Raw genomic sequence first — 24237 nt, 5'->3', positions numbered from 1 at the left:
AGGTTCTATTATAAGGACAAGGTTCTACTGTGAGGAGACGGTTCTACTGTGAGGACAAGGTTCTGCTGTGAGGATAAGGTTCTACTGTGAGGAGAAGGTTCTACTGTGAGGATAAGGTTCTACATTGAGGAGAAGGTTCTACAGTGAGGATAAGGTTCTATTGTGAGGAGAAGTTCCTACTGTGAGATTAAGTTCCTACAGTGAGGAGAAGGTTCTACTGTGAAGATTAGGTTCTACTGTGAGGATAAGGTTCAACAGTGAGGAGAACATTCTCCTGTGAGGTCAAGGTTCTACTGTGAAGATAAGGCTCTAGTGGTAGGGGCTCTAGTGGTAGGGGTTCTTGTTGGAAGATAATGTTCCAGGGAAAAAGAAGGTTACATTGTGAGGAAAAGTTTCTAGTGGAAAGATAAGGTTCTACTTTGAGGTTAAGTTCTACTGTGAGGATTAGGTTTTAGTGTGAAGTTAAATTGTAGTGCTAAGAATCTACTTTGAAATTATTTGTCAATGTTCCAAGTTCTAAGAGATTTTGTTTTTCCCATATTTTGATTTACTCATGGCCATGTGTTCTCACTTTCTCATGTCCTCTCGTTCTCATTTTCCTGCGTTCTCTTTTATTTGTGTGATTTTGTGTCTAGGTGAGTCATGACAGTCTCCCAGAGCAGCTGATTGCAGAGTCGATCAGGAAGAAAAGTCGTTCGATGCATCTTTCACCTCAACAGCTCCGCCTGTGTGTGCAGGAATACCAGGGACAGTACATCCTCAAGGTCTGCCTGTTTACCTTCTGTTCACCCTCTGTTTACCGTCTGTTCCCCCTCTGTTTACTGTCTGTTTACTGTCTGTTCACCGTCTGATTACTGTCTGTTCACCCTCTGTTTACTGTCTGTTCACCCTCTGATTACTGTCTGTTCACCCTCTGATTACTGTCTGTTCACCGTCTGTTTACTGTCTGTTCACCCTCTGATTACTGTCTGTTCACCGTCTGTTTACTGTCTGTTCACCCTCTGATTACTGTCTGTTCACCCTCTGATTACTGTCTGTTCACCCTCTGATTACTGTCTGTTCACCGTCTGTTTACTGTCTGTTCACCCTCTGATTACTGTCTGTTCACCGTCTGTTTACTGTCTGTTCACCCTCTGATTACTGTCTGTTCACCCGTCTGATTACTGTCTGTTCACCCTCTGATTACTGTCTGTTCACCCTCTGATTACTGTCTGTTCACCCTCTGATTACTGTCTGTTCACCGTCTGTTTACTGTCTGTTCACCCTCTGATTACTGTCTGTTCACCGTCTGTTTACTGTCTGTTCACCCTCTGATTACTGTCTGTTCACCCTCTGATTACTGTCTGTTCACCCTCTGATTACTGTCTGTTCACCCTCTGATTACTGTCTGTTCACCGTCTGTTTACTGTCTGTTCACCCTCTGATTACTGTCTGTTCACCGTCTGTTTACTGTCTGTTCACCCTCTGATTACTGTCTGTTCACCGTCTGTTTACTGTCTGTTCACCCTCTGATTACTGTCTGTTCACCCTCTGATTACTGTCTGTTCACCGTCTGTTTACTGTCTGTTCACCCTCTGATTACTGTCTGTTCACCCTCTGATTACTGTCTGTTCACCGTCTGTTTACTGTCTGTTCAATCTCTGCTACCTGACTGTGTCCTACCTGTTCAGGTTTGTGGCTGTGATGAGTACCTTTTGGAGAAGTTCCCACTCAGCCAATATAAGGTAAATCTCTAGAACCTTCAGTCAGTTTTAGGTAACAGCTCTAGAACCTTCAGTCAGTGTAAGGTACCAGCTCTTGAACCTTCAAACATCATAAGGTAACATCTCTGGAACTTTCAGTCAGTATAAGATAATTCTAGAATTTTCAGTCAGTTTAAGATAACTCTAGAACCTTCAGTCAGTATAAGGTAACATCTCTAGAACTTTCAGTCAGTGTAAGATAATTCTGGAACTTTCAGTCAGTATAAGTCTAGAACCTTCAGTCAGTATGGGATAACTCTCGAAACTTCAGTCAGTATAAGATAATTCTAGAATTTTCAGTCAGTATAAGATAATTCTGGAACTTTCAGTCAGTATAAGATAACTCTAGAACCTTCGGTCAGTATAATATAACTCTCGAAACTTCAGTCAGTATAAGATAACTCTTGAAACTTCAGTCAGTATAAGATAATTCTAGAATTTTCAGTCAGTATAAGATAATTCTGGAACTTTCAGTCAGTATAAGATGACTCTAGAACCTTCAGTCAGTATAAGGTAACATCTCTAGAACTTTCAGTCAGTGTAAGATAATTCTGGAACTTTCAGTCAGTATAAGTCTAGAACCTTCAGTCAGTATAAGATAACTCTCGAAACTTCAGTCAGTATAAGATAATTCTGGAACTTTCAGTCAGTATAAGATAACTCTAGAACCTTCAGTCAGTATAAGATAATTCTAGAATTTTCAGTCAGTATAAGATAATTCTAGAACTTTTAGTCAGTATAAGATAATTCTAGAACTTTCAGTCAGTTTAATGTAACATCTCTAGAAACATTAGTCAGTATAAGATAATTCTAGAATTTTCAGTCAGTTTAAGATAACTCTAGAACCTTCAGTCAGTATAAGGTAACATCTCTAGAACTTTCAGTCAGTGTAAGATAATTCTGGAACTTTCAGTCAGTATAAGTCTAGAAGCTTCAGTCAGTATAAGATAACTCTTGAAACTTCAGTCAGTATAAGATAATTCTAGAATTTTCAGTCAGTATGGGATAATTCTAGAACTTTCAGTCAGTATAACATAATTCTGGAACTTTCAGTCAGTATAAGATAACTCTAGAACCTTCAGTCAGTATAAGATAACTCTCGAAACTTCAGTCAGTATAAGATAACTCTTGAAACTTCAGTCAGTATAAGATAATTCTAGAATTTTCAGTCAGTATAAGATAATTCTGGAACTTTCAGTCAGTATAAGATAACTCTAGAACCTTCAGTTAGTATAAGATAACATCTCTAGAATTTTCAGTCAGTATAAGATAATTCTAGAACTTTCAGTCAGTATAAGTCTAGAACCTTCAGTCAGTATAAGATAACTCTCGAAACTTCAGTCAGTATAAGATAATTCTAGAATTTTCGGTCAGTATAAGATAATTCTAGAACTTTCAGTCAGTATAAGATAATTCTGGAACTTTCAGTCAGTATAAGTCTAGAACCTTCAGTCAGTATAAGATAACTCTCGAAACTTCAGTCAGTATAAGATAATTCTAGAATTTTCGGTCAGTATAAGATAATTCTAGAACTTTCAGTCAGTATAAGATAATTCTAGAACTTTCAGTCAGTATAAGTCTAGAACCTTCAGTCAGTATAAGATAACTCTCGAAACTTCAGTCAGTATAAGATAATTCTAGAATTTTCGGTCAGTATAAGATAATTCTAGAACTTTCAGTCAGTATAAGATAATTCTGGAACTTTCAGTCAGTATAAGATAACTCTAGAACCTTCAGTTAGTATAAGATAACATCTCTAGAATTTTCAGTCAGTATAAGATAATTCTAGAACTTTCAGTCAGTATAAGTCTAGAACCTTCAGTCAGTATAAGATAACTCTCGAAACTTCAGTCAGTATAAGATAATTCTAGAATTTTCGGTCAGTATAAGATAATTCTAGAACTTTCAGTCAGTATAAGATAATTCTGGAACTTTCAGTCAGTATAAGATAACTCTAGAACCTTCAGTCAGTATAAGATAATTCTAGAATTTTCAGTTAGTATAAGATAATTCTAGAACTTTTAGTCAGTATAAGATAATTCTGGAACTTTCAGTCAGTCTAAGGTAACATCTCTAGAACTTTCAGTCAGTATAAGATAATTCTAGAATTTTCAGTCAGTTTAAGATAACTCTAGAACCTTCAGTCAGTATAAGGTAACATCTCTAGAACTTTCAGTCAGTGTAAGATAATTCTGGAACTTTCAGTCAGTATAAGACTAGAACATTCAGTCATTATAAAGATAACTCTTGAAACTTCAGTCAGTATAAGATAATTCTAGAATTTTCAGTCAGTATAAGATAATTCTAGAACTTTCAGTCAGTATAAGATAATTCTGGAACTTTCAGTCAGTATAAGATAACTCTAGAACCTTCAGTCAGTATAAGGTAACATCTCTAGAACCTTCAGTCAGTATAAGATAACTCTTGAAACTTCAGTCAGTATAAGATAATTCTAGAATTTTCAGTCAGTATAAGATAATTCTAGAACTTTCAGTCAGTATAAGATAATTCTGGAACTTTCAGTCAGTATAAGATAACTCTAGAACCTTCAGTCAGTATAAGATAACTCTAGAACCTTCAGTCAGTATAAGATAATTCTCGAAACTTCAGTCAGTATAAGATAATTCTAGAATTTTCAGTCATTGTAAGATAATTCTGGAACTTTCAGTCAGTATAAGATAATTCTCGAAACTTCAGTCAGTATAAGATAATTCTAGAATTTTCGGTCAGTATAAGATAATTCTAGAACTTTCTGTCAGTATAAGGTAACATCTCTAGAACTTTCAGTCAGTGTAAGATAATTCTGGAACTTTCAGTCAGTATAAGTCTACAACCTTCAGTCAGTATAAGATAACTCTTGAAACTTCAGTCAGTATAAGATAATTCTAGAATTTTCAGTCATTATAAGATAATTCTAGAATTTTCAGTCAGTATAAGATAACTGTTGAAACTTCAGTCAGTATAAGATAACTCTCGAAACTTCAGTCAGTATAAGATAATTCTAGAATTTTCAGTCAGTATATGATAATTCTAGAACTTTCAGTCAGTATAAGATAATTCTAGAAATTTCAGTCAGTATAAGTCTAGAACCTTCAGTCAGTATAAGATAACTCTCGAAACTTCAGTCAGTATAAGATAATTCTAGAATTTTCGGTCAGTATAAGATAATTCTAGAACTTTCAGTCAGTATAAGATAATTCTGGAACTTTCAGTCAGTATAAGTCTAGAACCTTCAGTCAGTATAAGATAACTCTCGAAACTTCAGTCAGTATAAGATAATTCTAGAATTTTCGGTCAGTATAAGATAATTCTAGAACTTTCAGTCAGTGTAAGATAATTCTAGAACTTTCAGTCAGTATAAGTCTAGAACCTTCAGTCAGTATAAGATAACTCTCGAAACTTCAGTCAGTATAAGATAATTCTAGAATTTTCGGTCAGTATAAGATAATTCTAGAACTTTCAGTCAGTATAAGATAATTCTGGAACTTTCAGTCAGTATAAGATAACTCTAGAACCTTCAGTTAGTATAAGATAACATCTCTAGAATTTTCAGTCAGTATAAGATAATTCTAGAACTTTCAGTCAGTATAAGTCTAGAACCTTCAGTCAGTATAAGATAACTCTCGAAACTTCAGTCAGTATAAGATAATTCTAGAATTTTCGGTCAGTATAAGATAATTCTAGAACTTTCAGTCAGTATAAGATAATTCTGGAACTTTCAGTCAGTATAAGATAACTCTAGAACCTTCAGTCAGTATAAGATAATTCTAGAATTTTCAGTTAGTATAAGATAATTCTAGAACTTTTAGTCAGTATAAGATAATTCTGGAACTTTCAGTCAGTCTAAGGTAACATCTCTAGAACTTTCAGTCAGTATAAGATAATTCTAGAATTTTCAGTCAGTTTAAGATAACTCTAGAACCTTCAGTCAGTATAAGGTAACATCTCTAGAACTTTCAGTCAGTGTAAGATAATTCTGGAACTTTCAGTCAGTATAAGTCTAGAACCTTCAGTCAGTATAAGATAACTCTTGAAACTTCAGTCAGTATAAGATAATTCTAGAATTTTCAGTCAGTATAAGATAATTCTAGAACTTTCAGTCAGTATAAGATAATTCTGGAACTTTCAGTCAGTATAAGATAACTCTAGAACCTTCAGTCAGTATAAGGTAACATCTCTAGAACCTTCAGTCAGTATAAGATAACTCTTGAAACTTCAGTCAGTATAAGATAATTCTAGAATTTTCAGTCAGTATAAGATAATTCTAGAACTTTCAGTCAGTATAAGATAATTCTGGAACTTTCAGTCAGTATAAGATAACTCTAGAACCTTCAGTCAGTATAAGATAACTCTAGAACCTTCAGTCAGTATAAGATAATTCTCGAAACTTCAGTCAGTATAAGATAATTCTAGAATTTTCAGTCATTGTAAGATAATTCTGGAACTTTCAGTCAGTATAAGATAATTCTCGAAACTTCAGTCAGTATAAGATAATTCTAGAATTTTCGGTCAGTATAAGATAATTCTAGAACTTTCAGTCAGTATAAGGTAACATCTCTAGAACTTTCAGTCAGTGTAAGATAATTCTGGAACTTTCAGTCAGTATAAGTCTAGAACCTTCAGTCAGTATAAGATTACTCTTGAAACTTCAGTCAGTATAAGATAATTCTAGAATTTTCAGTCATTATAAGATAATTCTAGAATTTTCAGTCAGTATAAGATAACTGTTGAAACTTCAGTCAGTATAAGATAACTGTCGAAACTTCAGTCAGTATAAGATAATTCTAGAATTTTCAGTCAGTATATGATAATTCTAGAACTTTCAGTCAGTATAAGATAATTCTAGAAATTTCAGTCAGTATAAGTCTAGAACCTTCAGTCAGTATAAGATAACTCTCGAAACTTCAGTCAGTATAAGATAATTCTAGAATTTTCGGTCAGTATAAGATAATTGTAGAACTTTCAGTCAGTATAAGATAATTCTGGAACTTTCAGTCAGTATAAGTCTAGAACCTTCAGTCAGTATAAGATAACTCTCGAAACTTCAGTCAGTATAAGATAATTCTAGAATTTTCGGTCAGTATAAGATAATTCTAGAACTTTCAGTCAGTATAAGATAATTCTAGAACTTTCAGTCAGTATAAGTCTAGAACCTTCAGTCAGTATAAGATAACTCTCGAAACTTCAGTCAGTATAAGATAATTCTAGAATTTTCGGTCAGTATAAGATAATTCTAGAACTTTCAGTCAGTATAAGATAATTCTGGAACTTTCAGTCAGTATAAGATAACTCTAGAACCTTCAGTTAGTATAAGATAACATCTCTAGAATTTTCAGTCAGTATAAGATAATTCTAGAACTTTCAGTCAGTATAAGTCTAGAACCTTCAGTCAGTATAAGATAACTCTCGAAACTTCAGTCAGTATAAGATAATTCTAGAATTTTCGGTCAGTATAAGATAATTCTAGAACTTTCAGTCAGTATAAGATAATTCTGGAACTTTCAGTCAGTATAAGATAACTCTAGAACCTTCAGTCAGTATAAGATAATTCTAGAATTTTCAGTTAGTATAAGATAATTCTAGAACTTTTAGTCAGTATAAGATAATTCTGGAACTTTCAGTCAGTCTAAGGTAACATCTCTAGAACTTTCAGTCAGTATAAGATAATTCTAGAATTTTCAGTCAGTTTAAGATAACTCTAGAACCTTCAGTCAGTATAAGGTAACATCTCTAGAACTTTCAGTCAGTGTAAGATAATTCTGGAACTTTCAGTCAGTATAAGTCTAGAACCTTCAGTCAGTATAAGATAACTCTTGAAACTTCAGTCAGTATAAGATAATTCTAGAATTTTCAGTCAGTATAAGATAATTCTAGAACTTTCAGTCAGTATAAGATAATTCTGGAACTTTCAGTCAGTATAAGATAACTCTAGAACCTTCAGTCAGTATAAGGTAACATCTCTAGAACCTTCAGTCAGTATAAGATAACTCTTGAAACTTCAGTCAGTATAAGATAATTCTAGAATTTTCAGTCAGTATAAGATAATTCTAGAACTTTCAGTCAGTATAAGATAATTCTGGAACTTTCAGTCAGTATAAGATAACTCTAGAACCTTCAGTCAGTATAAGATAACTCTAGAACCTTCAGTCAGTATAAGATAACTCTCGAAACTTCAGTCAGTATAAGATAATTCTAGAATTTTCAGTCATTGTAAGATAATTCTGGAACTTTCAGTCAGTATAAGATAATTCTCGAAACTTCAGTCAGTATAAGATAATTCTAGAATTTTCGGTCAGTATAAGATAATTCTAGAACTTTCTGTCAGTATAAGGTAACATCTCTAGAACTTTCAGTCAGTGTAAGATAATTCTGGAACTTTCAGTCAGTATAAGTCTAGAACCTTCAGTCAGTATAAGATAACTCTTGAAACTTCAGTCAGTATAAGATAATTCTAGAATTTTCAGTCATTATAAGATAATTCTAGAATTTTCAGTCAGTATAAGATAACTGTTGAAACTTCAGTCAGTATAAGATAACTCTCGAAACTTCAGTCAGTATAAGATAATTCTAGAATTTTCAGTCAGTATATGATAATTCTAGAACTTTCAGTCAGTATAAGATAATTCTAGAACTTTCAGTCAGTATAAGATAATTCTAGAAATTTCAGTCAGTATAAGATAATTCTAGAATTTTCAGTCAGTATAAGATAATTCTAGAACTTTCAGTCAGTATAAGATAATTCTAGGATTTTCAGTCAGTATAAGATAACTCTAGAACCTTCAGTCAGTATAAGGTAACATCTCTAGAACTTTCAGTCAGTGTAAGATAATTCTAGAACTTTCAGTCAGTATAAGTCTAGAACCTTCAGTCAGTATAAGATAACTCTTGAAACTTCAGTCAGTATAAGATAATTCTGGAACTTTCAGTCAGTATAAGATAATTCTAGAACTTTCAGTCAGTATAAGATAATTCTGGAACTTTCAGTCAGTATAAGATAACTCTAGAACCTTCAGTCAGTATAAGATAACTCTCGAAACTTCAGTCAGTATAAGATAATTCTAGAATTTTCAGTCATTGTAAGATAATTCTGGAACTTTCAGTCAGTATAAGATAACTCTAGAACCTTCAGTCAGTATAAGATAGTTCTAGAAACTTCAGTCAGTATAAGATAATTCTTGAAACTTCAGTCAGTATAAGATAATTCTTGAACTTTCAGTCAGTATAAGATAATTTTGGAACTTTCAGTCAGTATAAGATAACTCTAGAACCTTCAGTCAGTATAAGATAATTCTCGAAACTTCAGTCAGTATAAGATAATTCTAGAATTTTCAGTCATTGTAAGATAATTCTGGAACTTTCAGTCAGTATAAGATAACTCTAGAACCTTCAGTCAGTATAAGATAGTTCTAGAAACTTCAGTCAGTATAAGATAATTCTTAAAACTTCAGTCAGTATAAGATAGTACTAGAAACTTCAGTCAGTATAAGATAATTCTTGAAACTTCGGTCAGTATAAGATAACTCTAGAAACTTCAGTCAGTATAAGATAGTTCTAGAAACTTCAGTCAGTATAAGATAATTCTTGAAACTTCAGTCAGTATAAGATAATTCTAGAACTTTCAGTCAGTATAAGATAATTCTGGAACTTTCAGTCAGTATAAGAAAACTCTAGAACCTTCAGTCAGTATAAGATAACTGTCGAAACTTCAGTCAGTATAAGATAACTCTTGAAACTTCAGTCAGTATAAGATAATTCTAGAATTTTCAGTCATTGTAAGATAATTCTAGAACTTTCAGTCAGTATAAGATAACTGTCGAAACTTCAGTCAGTATAAGATAACTCTCGAAACTTCAGTCAGTATAAGATAATTCTAGAATTTTCAGTCAGTATATGATAATTCTAGAACTTTCAGTCAGTATAAGATAATTCTAGAAATTTCAGTCAGTATAAGATAATTCTAGAACTTTCAGTCAGTATAAGATAATTCTAGAAATTTCAGTCAGTATAAGATAATTCTAGAATTTTCAGTCAGTATAAGATAATTCTAGAACTTTCAGTCAGTATAAGATAATTCTAGGATTTTCAGTCAGTATAAGATAATTCTTGAACTTTCAGTCAGTATAAGATAACTCTCGAAACTTCAGTCAGTATAAGATAGTTCTAGAACTTTCAGTCAGTATCAGATAACTCTAGAAACTTCAGTCAGTATAAGATAACTAGAACTTTCAGTCAGTATAAGATAACTCTAGAAATTTCAGTCAGTATAAGATAACTCTAGAAACTTCAGTCAGTATAAGAGAACTCTAGTAACATTAGTCAGTATAAGATAACTAGAACTTTCAGTCAGTATAAGATAACTCTAGAAACTTCAGCCAGTATAAGATAACTCTAGAAACATTAGTCAGTATAAGATAACTAGAACTTTCAGTCAGTATAAGATAACTCTCGAAACTTCAGCCAGTATAAGATCACTCTAGAACCTTCAGTCAGTATAAGATAACTCTAGAAACATTAGTCAGTATAAGATAACTAGAACTTTCAGTCAGTATAGGATCACTTTAGTTGATTAAGGACTTTATGTAATTTTTTGCAGTTATACCATGACAATTATTTTTGAATTGATTAATATAAATCTGATTCATCACCAATCAGCTGTCTATGTATCCCTCTAGTATATTCGCTCTTGTATCATTGTTGGTCGCCTTCCTCACCTGATGCTGGTTTCCAAAGACAGTCTTTACTCTCAGCTTCCTGCCTCAGGCTTTGTCACACCTTCCTACAGGTAAATCTCAAGCTCAGATCTCATAAACCAATCAGGAGCCTGTTGTAGACGTGTTTGTTGTTTGTGTTTCAGCCGTCGCACCCCTCAGCCATCTCCCTGTCCCGGAGGAGGGGACGGGTCATCAGCTCGCTCTCTGTGGGCATTCAACACCCTGCTGAGGGTCCGTCTGCTGTGTGCCACCTACGTTAACGTCAACATCAGAGACATTGACAAGGTAAGAATACCTGTCTAATCTACCTGAGGTCAAAGGTCAAATAATGATAGCAAGACTAGATGTCAGTTCGACCTGAGATGTACCAATTGACATGACCTGTCTAATCTACCTGAGGTCAAAGGTCAAATAATAATAGCAAGACTACCTGTCTGTTTGACCTGAAGTATACCAATTGACATGACCTGTCTAATCTACCTGAGGTCAAAGGTCAAATAATAATAGCAAGACTACCTGTCTTTTTGACCTGAGGTATACCAGGTGAGACTACCTGTCTGTTCTACCTGAGGTCAAAGGTCAAATAATGATTGCAAGACTAGCTGTCAGTTCGACCTGAGGTGTACCAATTGACATGACCTGTCTAATCTACCTGAGGTCAAAGGTCAAATAATAATAGCAAGACAACCTGTCTGACCTAAGGTATACCAGGTGAGATTACCTGTCAGGTCTACATGAGGTTTACCAGGTGAGACTACCCATCTGTTTCACCTGAGGTCAAAGGTCAAATAATAACAGCAAGACTACCTGTCTGTTTGACCTGTGGTATACCAGGTGAGACTACCTGTCTGTTCAGCCTGAGGACAAAGGTCAAATAATTCCAGGAGAGACTACTTGTTCCAAGCTAATTAAAAGTTGAGATTACCTGTCTGTTCTACCTGAAGTCTGTTTCTACCAGCTGAGACTACCAGGTGAATATACATTGTTATGTCTGGTGATTGTTCTAATCATGTTCTTACCATATGTTCTGTAGATCTATGTGAGGACAGGTATCTATCATGGTGGAGAGCCACTCTGTGACAATGTCAACACTCAAAGAGTTCCCTGTTCCAATCCCAGGTACACACATCTGATTAATACACAATAAATACACAAACTGATGACAGATAAGGTACTGTCTGCCTGTAAGATCATGCCCAACCCCCTGTCTACCCCTCTGCCTGTCTAACCTTCCCCTCTTTCTCTACCCATCTAACTGTCTTATCTCCCCCTCAGTCTCTCCATGTCTACCTGTTTTACCTTCCTCTCTGTCTGTTCTCCTCTTCCTGTCTTACCTTCTCCTTTGTTTCTCCCTCTTCTTGCCTTACATTCAACTATGTCTCTACCAATCTACTTGTCCAACCTTCCCTTCTGTCTTAGCCCCTTTACCTGTCTAACCTTCCCCTCTTTTTCCCTTTATAACTGTGTAATTCCCCCCTCTTTCTCTACCCCTCTATCTGTAAACCTTCTCCCATATTTCCCCCTCTCCCTGTCTTATCTTCCCCTCTGTCTCTCCTACTCTACCTGTCTTACCTTCCCCTCTTTCTATATAATTTTCCCCACAGTCTTTACCACTCTGCCTGTCTTACTCTCTCCTCTGTCTGTTCCCATCTACCAGTCTTGCCTTCCCTTCTGTCTCTATTTCTCTACCTGTCTAACCTTCTCCTCTGTTTCCACCCCTCTTCCTGTCTAACCTTCTCTGTCTCACCTTTACCTGTTTTACCTTCCCCTCTGTCTCTCTTTCCTCTACCTGTATAATCTTCACCTATGTTTTTACCCCTTTTTCTGTCTCCCTTTCCCCTCTTTTTATCTCTCTACCTGTCTTTCTACCCCCTCTTCCTGCCCCCCCATCTCTACAACTCTACCTGTCTAACCTTCCTGTCTGTCTCTACCTCTCTACCTGCCCCCCCCCCACCTGTCTAACCTTCCCCTCTGTCTCTAACTTTCTACCTGTCTAACCTTCCTGTCTGTACCTATCCCTCTACTTGTCTTACCTTCCTGTCTGTCTCAACCCCTATACCTGTCTAACCTTCACCTTTGTCTCCCACCTATCTCTACCGCTTGTCCTTTCTAACCTTCCTGTCCATCTTTTCCCATCCCACTTATCTAACCTTCCCCCTGTCTCTACCCCTTTACCCATCTTACTTTCCCCTCTGTCTCTACCCCTCTACCTGTCTAACCTTCCAGTTCTTTCTTCTGTCTGCTCAGGTGGAATGAGTGGCTGACCTATGACATCTACCTGGCTGACCTCCCTCGCTCTGCCAGACTTTGCCTGTCCATCTGCTCTGTGAAAGGAAGAAAAGGAGCCAAGGAGGTAGGATGAGTCCACAACATATTATGACTTACCTGCCTGTCTTTTTGTCTGATCACCTACATGTCTTTTCTCAGGAACACTGTCCTCTGGCCTGGGGAAATGTGAACCTGTTTGACTACAGAGATGTTCTGGTGTCTGGCAAAGTAGCTCTGGGTCTTTGGCCTGTCCCTCATGGTCTTGAGGACCTCCTAAATCCAATTGGAGTAGCTGGGTCTAATCCCAATAAGGTAATCCAACCATGTTTTTTTTCTTGTCTCTCTCTCAGACATCTGATTGGTCATGATGATGTGACTATATATCTGATCCATGCTCTGCTTTTATGTAGGAAACTCCCTGTGTGGAACTGGAGTTCTCTTGGTTTAATCAAACCGTTGTGTTTCCTGATGAGCAGCAGATTGAAGAGCATGCCAACTGGACCATCAGCCGAGAGCTGGGCTACAACTACTGCCATGGACTGGTAGTATATGTATATATGTATATATATATGAATATAAAACACCTCTTTTTAACTGACCAAGGTATAAATACATAAAAACTCACTAATCCTAGGCAGTATATTAATATATAATATTTCCTCAGTACCCCCAAACTATATGTAAATATACATTGTTTAACAAATTTATTAGACCACCTGTCTCAGAGACCATCCAGCATCATGAAATACTTTGATGCGGACTCTTTTAATTTCAGTGAGCTCTCCACGTTTTACCATTTTGAACAGGAATGAGGAATTTCAAACTGAATTCACCCAAATGTGAGCCGGCTCACTGGGCTTCTCTGAGAAGTCAGAAATTAATCACGCATAACTAACTAAACTAAAACTCATTTTTCTGTTCAGGAATGCAAGTAAATAACTATAATTTGACATATCAATCAAGAAATAATAATGTGCTTTACTGTTTTTTCAGTTTTTTTGTAAATCAGTAATTTTGAAAATTCTTCGATAACCATAATAATTATATTTTAGCATTAAAAATATCATTTCGGTTAAAGAGCTTCTACATATTAGTGTATTAACCATTGCAGAAACATAAAAATGATTTTGGTTTTACCAATTTTTACCAATGCTGTTAATGTAGGGCAGCTGTGGCATAAACCTTACTTTGGGTGGTGGTCTAATAAATTTGTTAAGCAATGTATATATATAAAAAAAACTTAACTAACCCTAACCTATGTATAAATACAAACAACCTCACTAACCCACATCAATATATATAAAACCTCACCAACCATGCCCAACCATGCCCTATATATAAATACAGTCATGGATGAAAATGTTGGCACCCCTGGAATTTTTCCAGAAAATACCTAATTTCTCCCAGAAATTGTTGCAATCAACAAACATTTTGGTATAAATGTGTTTATTTCCTTTATGTGCATTGGAAAAACACAAAAAATCTGAAGAAAAAAGACAACATTGACATAATTTTACACAAAACTCAAAAAATGGGCCGGACAAAATTGTTGGCACCCTCAACTTAATATTTGGTTTCACACCCTTGGGAAATAATAACTGAAACCAATGTCTTCCTATAACCATCAACAAGCTTCTTACACCTCTCAGCTGGAATTTTGGACCACTCTTCTTCTCCAAACTGCTCCAGGTCTCTCAGATTTGAAGGGTGCTTCTTCAACAGCAGTTCTGAGATCTCTCCATAGGTGTTCAATGGGATTTAGATCTGGACTCATTGCTGGCCACTTCAGAACTCTCCAGCTTTGTCTCCAACCATTTCTTGGTGCTTTTTGAGGTCTGTTTGGGGTCATTGTCCTGCTGGAACACCCATGACCTCTGACCCAGACCCAGCTTTCTGACACTAGGCCCTACATTGCGGCCCAAAATTTTTTGATAGTCTCCAGATTTCATGATTCCTGTCACACAGTCAAGGCACCCAGTGCCAGAGGCAGCAAAACAACCCCAAAACATCCTTGAAGCTCCTCCATGTTTGACTGTAGGTACTGTGTTCTTTTCTTTGTAGGCCTCATTCTGTTTTCTGTAAACAGTAGAATGACGTGCTTTTCCAAAAAGCTCTACCTTAGTCTCATCTGTCCACTAAATGTTCTCCCAGAAGGATTGAGGATCTCTGGAGATGGTCTTTAACCTTGAGATTGTTCAGATTTTTCCACAATTTTGCTTCTCAAGTCCTCAGACAGTTCTGGGCTCTTCTTTCTCTTCTCCATGCTTGGTGTGACACACACAGACACACAACACAAAGGCTGAGTCAACTTTTAGACATTCTAACTGGCTTCAGGTGTGATTTCTAGATTACCAGCACCTGTTACTTCCACAGGTGAGTTTAAATGAGCATCACATGCTGGAAATAAAATGATTTATCCACAGTTTTAAAAGGGGGGCAATCATTTTGTCTGGCCCATTTTTTGAGTTTTGTGTAAAATTATGTCAATTTTGGCTTTTTTCTTTGAATTTTTTCTATTGCTCTAATGCACATAAAGGCAATAAACATGTGTATGCCAAAAACATTTGTAACTGCAACAATTTCTGGGAGAAATGGTGTATTTTCTGGAAAAATTCCAGAGGTGCCAACATTTTCATCCATGACTGTATATGAGCTGGACAGGTCTGTCCTGTGACAGCAGTGTTTCAGACGCCGTCTCACCCTCTCTGCCTGTCTCTTTCTCTGATCTAGAGCAGTCGTTTGGCATGTGACAGCAGTGTTTCAGCAGTTGATGGTGAGCAGCTGCGTTCGCTGTGCTCCAGAGATCCTCTTTATGAGCTCTCTGAGCAGGAGAAGGACTTCCTCTGGAGACACAGGTGAGGTTTGGGATCCATAGAGGTGAGCTGGTTCTGGTACTTTGGATTTTCCTGACTAACTTTGGTGTTGGTTTACCCGTCTCCTCTTCTGCAGACATTACTGCGTAAAAATCCCAGAGTCTCTTCCTAAACTTCTTCTCTCCGTCAAATGGAACTCCAGGGATGAAGTTTCGCAGGTGCACCTTACACCTCCACATGTCCTTACATGACCATAGCTGCTGTGATGTCATCAGAGTTTACCTGTGTGACTCCTCCCTTCCCCAGATGTACTGTCTGCTAAAGGAGTGGCCTCTGATGGAGCCAGAGTCCGCCCTTGAGTTGCTGGATTGTAACTTTCCTGATCCGATGGTTAGAGAGTTTGCACTGCGCTGCCTGGTCCAGGGTCTGACAGATGACAAACTGTCTCAGTACCTGCTGCAGCTGGTCCAGGTGAGTTCATAGATCCTGGTCCAGGGTCTGACAGATGACAGGCTGTCTCAGTTCCTGCTGCAGCTAGTCCAGGTGAGTTCATAGATCCTGGTCCAGGGTCTGACAGATGACAAGCTGTCTCAGTACCTGCTGCAGCTAGTCCAGGTGAGTTCATAGATCCTGGTCCAGGGTCTGACAGATGACAAACTGTCTCAGTACCTGCTGCAGCTGGTCCAGGTGAGTTCATAGATCCTGGTCCAGGGTCTGACAGATGACAGGCTGTCTCAGTTCCTGCTGCAGCTAGTCCAGGTGAGTTCATAGATCCTGGTCCAGGGTCTGACAGATGACAAGCTGTCTCAGTACCTGCTGCAGCTAGTCCAGGTGAGTTCATAGATCCTGGTCCAGGGTCTGACAGATGACAAGCTGTCTCAGTTCCTGCTGCAGCTAGTCCAGGTGAGTTCATAGATCCTGGTCCAGGGTCTGACAGATGACAAACTGTCTCAGTACCTGCTGCAGCTGGTCCAGGTGAGTTCATAGATCCTGGTCCAGGGTCTGACAGATGACAGGCTGTCTCAGTTCCTGCTGCAGCTAGTCCAGGTGAGTTCATAGATCCTGGTCCAGGGTCTGACAGATGACAAGCTGTCTCAGTACCTGCTGCAGCTAGTCCAGGTGAGTTCATAGATCCTGGTCCAGGGTCTGACAGATGACAAACTGTCTCAGTACCTGCTGCAGCTGGTCCAGGTGAGTTCATAGATCCTGGTCCAGGGTCTGACAGATGACAGGCTGTCTCAGTTCCTGCTGCAGCTAGTCCAGGTGAGTTCATAGATCCTGGTCCAGGGTCTGACAGATGACAAGCTGTCTCAGTACCTGCTGCAGCTGGTCCAGGTGAGTTTATAGATCCTGGTCCAGGGTCTGACAGAGGACCAACGGTCCCAGTTCCTGCTGCAGCTGGTCTTACCTCCAGTATTAGCAGTGAGACAGATATTTTGGACCTGGAGATCACTGATCAATCACTGATCAATCACTGGTCGATCACTGGTCAATCACTGATCAATCACTGGTCAATCACTGGTCAATCACTGGTCAATCACAAAACAATCACTGGTCAATCACTGATCAATCACTGGTCAATCACTGATCAATCACTGGTCAATCACAAAACAATCACTGATCGATCACTGGTCGATCACTGGTCGATCACTGGTCGATCACAGGTCGATCTCTGGTTGATCACTGGTCGATCTCTGGTCGATCACTGGTCGATCACTGGTCGATCACTGGTCGATCACAGGTCGATCTCTGGTCGATCACTGGTCGATCACTGGTCGATCACAGGTCGATCACTGGTCGATCACTGGTCGATCACTGGTCGATCACTGGTCGATCACTGGTCGATCCCTGATCGATCACTGGTCGATCACTGGTCGATCACTGGTCAATCACTGGTCAATCACTGATCAATCAATGGTCAATCCCTGGTCAATCACTGATCAATCACTGGTCAATCACTGATCAATCACTGTCAGATCATGTTGCCATGGTTCCCTAATAGTCCTGGTTTGTTTCAGGTGTTAAAGTACGAGATGTACCTGGACAATCCTCTGGCTCGTTTCCTGATCAAGAAAGCTCTGACCAATCAGAGGATAGGACACTTCTTCTTTTGGCATCTCAAGTGAGGAACTTCCTGTGGAATAAAGGAACATTTCTCCCAAAAATGCCAAATCTGCCATGTTTAACCACCCCCAGGTTGTATCCATGGTAACCTTTGGTTCTGTGATTGCAGGTCAGAGATGCACAATAAGACTGTGTCACGGCGCTTTGGTCTGCTGCTAGAGGCGTTCTGCAGAGCCTGTGGGATGTACCTGAAACACTTAAACAGACAGGTGAGCCCACCACCATCCACACTGATGATGCAAGCTGCCTTTGAACCCATACTACCAGAACATACCAGGTTCTACCAGAACCTACATGGTACTACTAAAACATACCAGATACCACTAGACTGTACCAGGTCCGACAGGATTCTACCAAGTACCACTAGAATATATCAGGTACCACTAGAACATATCAGATACCACTAGAACAGATCAGCTACCACTAGACTGTACCAGGTCCTACAGGATTCTACCAAGTACCACTAGAATATATCAGGTACCACTAGAACATATCAGGTACCACTAGAACATATCAGGTACCATGAGAACATATCAGATACCACTAGAACATATCAGCTACCACTAGACTGTACCAGGTCCTACAGGATTCTACCAAGTACCACTAGAATATATCAGGTACCACTAGAACATATCAGATACCACTAGAACATATCAGGTACCACTAGAACATATCAGCTACCACTAGAACATATCAGGTACCACTAGACTGTACCAGGTCCTACAGGATTCTACCAAGTACCACTAGAATATATCAGGTACCACTAGAACATATCAGGTACCACTAGAACATATCAGGTACCACTAGAATATATCAGGTACCACTAGAACATATCAGGTACCACTAGAACATATCAGGTACCACTAGAACATATCAGCTACCACTAGAACATATCAGATACCACTAGAACATATCAGCTACCACTAGAACATATCAGATACCACTAGACTGTACCAGGTCCTACAGGATTCTACCAAGTACCACTAGAATATATCAGGTACCACTAGAACATATCAGATACCACTAGAACATATCAGATACCACTAGAACATATCAGATACCACTAGAACATATCAGATACCACTAGACTGTACCAGGTCCTACAGGATTCTACCAAGTACCACTAGATTATATCAGGTACCACTAGAACATACCAGGTACATCTAAAACATACCAGGTACTACAGGACTCTACCAAGTACCACTAGAATATATCAGGTACCACTAGAACATATCAGATACCACTAGAACAGATCAGCTACCACTAGACTGTACCAGGTCCTACAGGATTCTACCAAGTACCACTAGAATATATCAGGTACCACTAGAACATATCAGGTACCACTAGAACATATCAGGTACCACTAGAATATATCAGGTACCACTAGAACATATCAGGTACCACTAGAACATATCAGGTACCACTAGAACATATCAGGTACCACTAGAACATATCAGGTACCACTAGAACATATCAGGTACCACTAGAACATATCAGGTACCACTAGAACATATCAGATACCACTAGAACATATCAGCTACCACTAGAACATATCAGATACCACTAGACTGTACCAGGTCCTACAGGATTCTACCAAGTACCACTAGAATATATCAGGTACCACTAGAACATATCAGGTACCACTAGAACATATCAGGTACCACTAGAATATATCAGGTACCACTAGAACATATCAGGTACCACTAGAACATATCAGGTACCACTAGAACATATCAGGTACCACTAGAACATATCAGGTACCACTAGAACATATCAGGTACCACTAGAACATATCAGGTACCACTAGAACATATCAGATACCACTAGAACATATCAGCTACCACTAGAACATATCAGATACCACTAGACTGTACCAGGTCCTACAGGATTCTACCAAGTACCACTAGAATATATCAGGTACCACTAGAACATATCAGATACCACTAGAACATATCAGATACCACTAGAACATATCAGATACCACTAGAACATATCAGATACCACTAGAACATATCAGCTACCACTAGAACATATCAGATACCACTAGACTGTACCAGGTCCTACAGGATTCTACCAAGTACCACTAGAATATATCAGGTACCACTAGAACATATCAGATACCACTAGAACATATCAGGTACCACTAGAACATATCAGCTACCACTAGAACATATCAGATACCACTAGAACATATCAGATACCACTAGACTGTACCAGGTCCTACAGGATTCTACCAAGTACCACTAGATTATATCAGGTACCACTAGAACATACCAGGTACATCTAAAACATACCAGGTACTACAGGACTCTACCAAGTACCACTAGAACATACCAGGTACCACTAGAACATATAAGGAACCACTAGAACATACCAGGTACTAATAGAACGTACTTGATACTACTGGAACCTACCATGAGCATGTCAGAACTAACAACTCTCAGATCAGATATTCTGAGTTCAGACATACAAACAGAGATAGAACCAGAAGTTCCACACTTCCTAATGGAGTAGTCAGACAGGATATCCTACCTACTTCTGATTGGCTGTAAACATGTTTAGATCTTCCCTCATGTTAAACATTTAGGGACTGACTCATTGCAGGAAAAAAGCTCTAGTGGACCACAGAGGAACTGCAGCATCACATCTTTTCTTTCTGTGTTCTTTAACAAACACCAGAGGGTTAAATAGTGAAGGTGAGTGCTGGTCGTACAGACAGTTTCTTTATGGAGTGTCTGTGTGCAGGTGGAGGCCATGGATAAACTGGTGAATCTGACTGACACGCTGAAACAGGAGAAGAAGGACGAGACTCAAAAGGTAACTTCAAAAACCTGCTAACTCCTAAACCTGCCCCTTTGGGGCCCCCTGCTGGATGAAGCCAGCCTAAACCTAACCCCAGTGGGTTCCCTGGCTAGACACCATCAGCCTAACCCTAACCCTGAAAATTTAACCCTTTGTTCCCTGGGGCCCCTGGAGAGGCCAGCTGGGGTTTACCTTTTAGGTAAAAAATAAAAACTTTGTTCGTTTCTTCCCGAGGCTGACCCATAGGGTCAGAGGGCTCCCTGGAGGGTCCTACATCAGAATGACTTTCTTCAGAAGGCTTCAGTTCAACCAGGGGCCCCAGGATGTTTCCAGGCCTAAATGAGCATTTATACAACTGTTTTCCTGGGGCCCCAGGTGTCTGCTGTTCTCTAGGATTCTTTTCTGGAGAAATAGCCATTTTACTCAACTTCTTCCCTAGTGACCTCCAGAGGCCCCTGGGAGGACATAACAGGTCTCTCTGGACCCCAGCTGATGAACCTGGGTACTTAAGCTTTGAGTGGACCTGTTGGTATGTGGGCTGGAAAATTGTTTAAGCGCCACTGCAGGCCGTTTCCACACCTAGGGGGACCAATATGGCCAATTATCAATGGGTGTGTATTTATAAAAGTCTGAGACATTACACAACGAGGCAGACCTGGGTTTGGAGCAGGTTCCTTACCATAAAAAAACCTTAATCCTTACCTAACCCTGTGGTTGGTTCATGATGTGTTTCTGTGCTGTGATTGGCTGGCAGACCCAGATGAAGTTCCTGGTTGAACACATGTCCCGCCCTGACTACATGGAGGCTCTGCAAGGATTTGTCTCCCCTCTGAATCCCGTTCACCAGCTGGGGAACCTCAGGTAACTCTTGAACTGACCCCTAGGGCTGAGGTAGAACCAGGATCTGATTACACTAGGTCCAGGTCCATTTGATCAGTGTGGACACAGGTGTACCGTACCCTCTTTGTGTCCAAGTCCACTTAAGGAGAAAGTTCCTGTTAAGAGAATGGAAACTGAAAGTTTTGAGTTGATGTATGAATAAGAGTCAGAGAGTAAACCTCATAGTAGAGCCGCCCCAAAGATTCAAATATTATCATTATTATTAATCTAAATGATAAGACTAGCTAGCAGACGGCCTTATAGCTAGCAGTTTCTTGGTTCAGTTTCAGGTTTGGACAGGGAGGTTTCAGCCAGACTCAGGCAGCTTGATTGTTTTGAATGATTTTCAAATTTATCTGAACTCATCACTCCAAGATCTGTCACATTAAAATTCCATCAAACCTTCCTGGCTCTGTGTGGAAACGCTGTCACCCCTAACCCTAATAACTGGATGTTCAAGTGTTTGTGATAACTGTCAGTGAGTCTCCAACATCACTGTGGAGGAATGTTGTCCCATTCTTCTCTGCACAAATGTTATAATTCAGCCTCACTGGAAGGTTTTCCAGCATGAACGGCCTGTTTAAGTCCAGACTTCGACTAGACCACTCCAGAATCTTCATTTAGTCTTTAGTCCATTCAGAGGTGGACTTGCTGTTGTGTTTGGGATCATGGTCCCTGCTCCATAATCAGACATTCTCCTTCAGGATTTTCCGCTAGAGAGCAGAATACATGGTTCTAGTGGTCCAGGTCCAGGTCCAGACCATCACACTACTATGTCTGACTGCTGGTTTGATGTTCTTCTGATGAAATGCTGGGTTAGTTTGACTCCAGATGGAACGGGACACACACCTTCCAGAAAGTTCCTCTTCTGTCTGATCAGTCCTCAGAATATTTCCCAGAAGTCTTGGGGATCATCAGGAAGTTTTTAGTCAAATGTGAGATGAGTCTTTGTGTTTTTTTTTTGTCAGCAGTGGTTTTGGCCTTGGAACTCTCCCATGATGCCGTTGTTGCCCAGTCTCTTTCTAATTGCTGAATCATGAACTCTGACCTTAACTGAGTCAGTGAGGCCTGCAGGTCTGTAGCTGGTGTTCTGGGTTCTTCTGGGATCTCCTGGATGAGTCGTCCATGCTGTCTTGGAGTCATGTTTGTTGGCTGGCCACTCTTGGGAAGGTTCACCACTTGCAATGTTCCTGTCTCATTTGTATCTTTGTTTTGGACCCCCTTGAAAACTAGATGATTCATCTTAAGAGGTTATCTCGTCAATAAATACATTTACAAATTCACAGTTTTCTCCATTTGTGGATAATGGCTCTCAGCATGGTTGGAGTCCCAGTCTTAGAAATGTCTCTGTAACCCTTTCAGACTGATAAATGTCAGAGACTTTGTTCCTCATCTGTTCTTCTGTAAATGGTTCCATGATGTGTTGGACATCTTTTAGTCTACTTCACTATCAGACAGGTTCTAGCTAAGGGGGTTCTGGATCCAACAGGTCTGGCAGGGATCAGGTGTGGATAGTCAAACTGAACTCAGCTTAATAGAAAAGTGATTAATCACAGTTATTAAGGGGGACAATGACTCTTTCCACATAGGGCCAGGTAGGTTTGGATGGATTTTTTCTCCTTAATAAATGAAACCATCATCTTAAAAACACTTCTGTGTTTACTTGGGTGATCATTGTCTAGTATTAAAATGTGTTTGATGATCTGACCTCATTCCTGTAGATCAGTTGTTCTCTACTGGTGTAATCCCAGGATCCACTACAGTCCCAAATGTCCACAAATGTCCAACCATTGGTATTATTTCATAAAAACAGTTGAAATTTGGACCTTAGATGCAACAAAACAAATGAAAAAGAAACAGGACAAAATCAAACATTGACCCCATTTTTCTGTGAAAGAGACCATTTCTTGTGATTTTGTGAAATAGCGTTGTTATTGTTGGAACATTTGTTTTATGACCCCATGAAAAGGAGCTAAATGAGTAGAACTATTCAGAGAACAATACCATTTATCTATCGTGACAGTAAACAGACTGATATATATAACCTAGGACAGGATCACACTGAAGTCTGCTATGTGACCAACTCTTTGATCCCAACCCCCATTTGAGAACCACTGCTGTAGTTGACTGGAAATGCAGTGTAATTATGATGTTTGTGTCTGTGATCAGGCTGGAGGAGTGCAGGATCATGTCTTCAGCCAAGCGCCCCCTGTGGTTGAACTGGGAGAACCCTGACATCATGTCTGAGCTTCTCTTCACCAACAATGAGATCATCTTCAAGAACGGAGATGGTACCGTACTCACTAAGAACCCTAAACCAAACACAGGGACAGTACCTCACTCACTGAGAACCCTGACCCACGAGCAGAGACAGTACCTCACTCACTGAGAACCCTGACCCACGAGCAGAGACAGTGCCTCACTCACTGAGAACCCTGACCCACGAGCAGAGACAGTACCTCACTCACTGAGAACCCTGACCCACGAGCAGAGACAGTACCTCACTCACTGAGAACCCTGACCCAAGAGCAGAGACAGTGCCTCACTCACTGAGAACCCTGAATCAAGAGCAGAGACAGTACCTCACTCACTGAGAACCCTGAATCAAGAGCAGAGACAGTACCTCACTCACTGAGAACCCTGAATCAAGAGCAGAGACAGTGCCTCACTCACTGAGAACCCTGAATCAAGAGCAGAGACAGTACCTCACTCACTGAGAACCCTGAATCAAGAGCAGAGACAGTACCTCACTCACTGAGAACCCTGACCCAAGAGCAGAGACAGCACCTCACTCACTGAGAACCCTGACCCACGAGCAGAGACAGTACCTCACTCACTGAGAACCCTGAATCAAGAGCAGAGACAGTGCCTCACTCACTGAGAACCCTGACCCAGCAG

The 24237-nt window shown here is 39.3% G+C and overlaps 1 protein-coding gene across 4 annotated transcripts in view; it reads left to right on the top strand.

The window, feature by feature from the left end:
- Positions 1 to 24237, top strand: part of zgc:158659 (uncharacterized protein LOC791141 homolog) — an 83671-nt gene that overhangs the window by 47938 nt on the left and 11496 nt on the right. For 3 of the 4 annotated variants that reach the window (XM_041779212.1, XM_041779214.1, XM_041779215.1), the window contains 16 exons: positions 636 to 764; positions 1671 to 1724; positions 10415 to 10524; positions 10597 to 10738; positions 11487 to 11572; positions 12701 to 12806; positions 12881 to 13033; positions 13132 to 13272; positions 15452 to 15576; positions 15671 to 15752; positions 15841 to 16005; positions 17553 to 17656; positions 17768 to 17867; positions 20404 to 20475; positions 21215 to 21321; positions 23509 to 23630. In XM_041779212.1, coding sequence (XP_041635146.1) covers positions 636 to 764; positions 1671 to 1724; positions 10415 to 10524; positions 10597 to 10738; positions 11487 to 11572; positions 12701 to 12806; positions 12881 to 13033; positions 13132 to 13272; positions 15452 to 15576; positions 15671 to 15752; positions 15841 to 16005; positions 17553 to 17656; positions 17768 to 17867; positions 20404 to 20475; positions 21215 to 21321; positions 23509 to 23630 — 1798 coding nt within the window. The remainder of the gene's footprint in view (positions 1 to 635; positions 765 to 1670; positions 1725 to 10414; positions 10525 to 10596; positions 10739 to 11486; positions 11573 to 12700; positions 12807 to 12880; positions 13034 to 13131; positions 13273 to 15451; positions 15577 to 15670; positions 15753 to 15840; positions 16006 to 17552; positions 17657 to 17767; positions 17868 to 20403; positions 20476 to 21214; positions 21322 to 23508; positions 23631 to 24237) is intronic. The other variant, XM_041779213.1, reaches the window with a different exon arrangement.

Source organism: Cheilinus undulatus, linkage group 22, assembly GCF_018320785.1.
Source record: "Cheilinus undulatus linkage group 22, ASM1832078v1, whole genome shotgun sequence".
Taxonomy (NCBI): Eukaryota; Metazoa; Chordata; class Actinopteri; order Labriformes; family Labridae; genus Cheilinus; species Cheilinus undulatus.
Note: the sequence above shows the minus strand (reverse complement) of the source record. Positions and strands in the feature narration are given on the sequence as shown.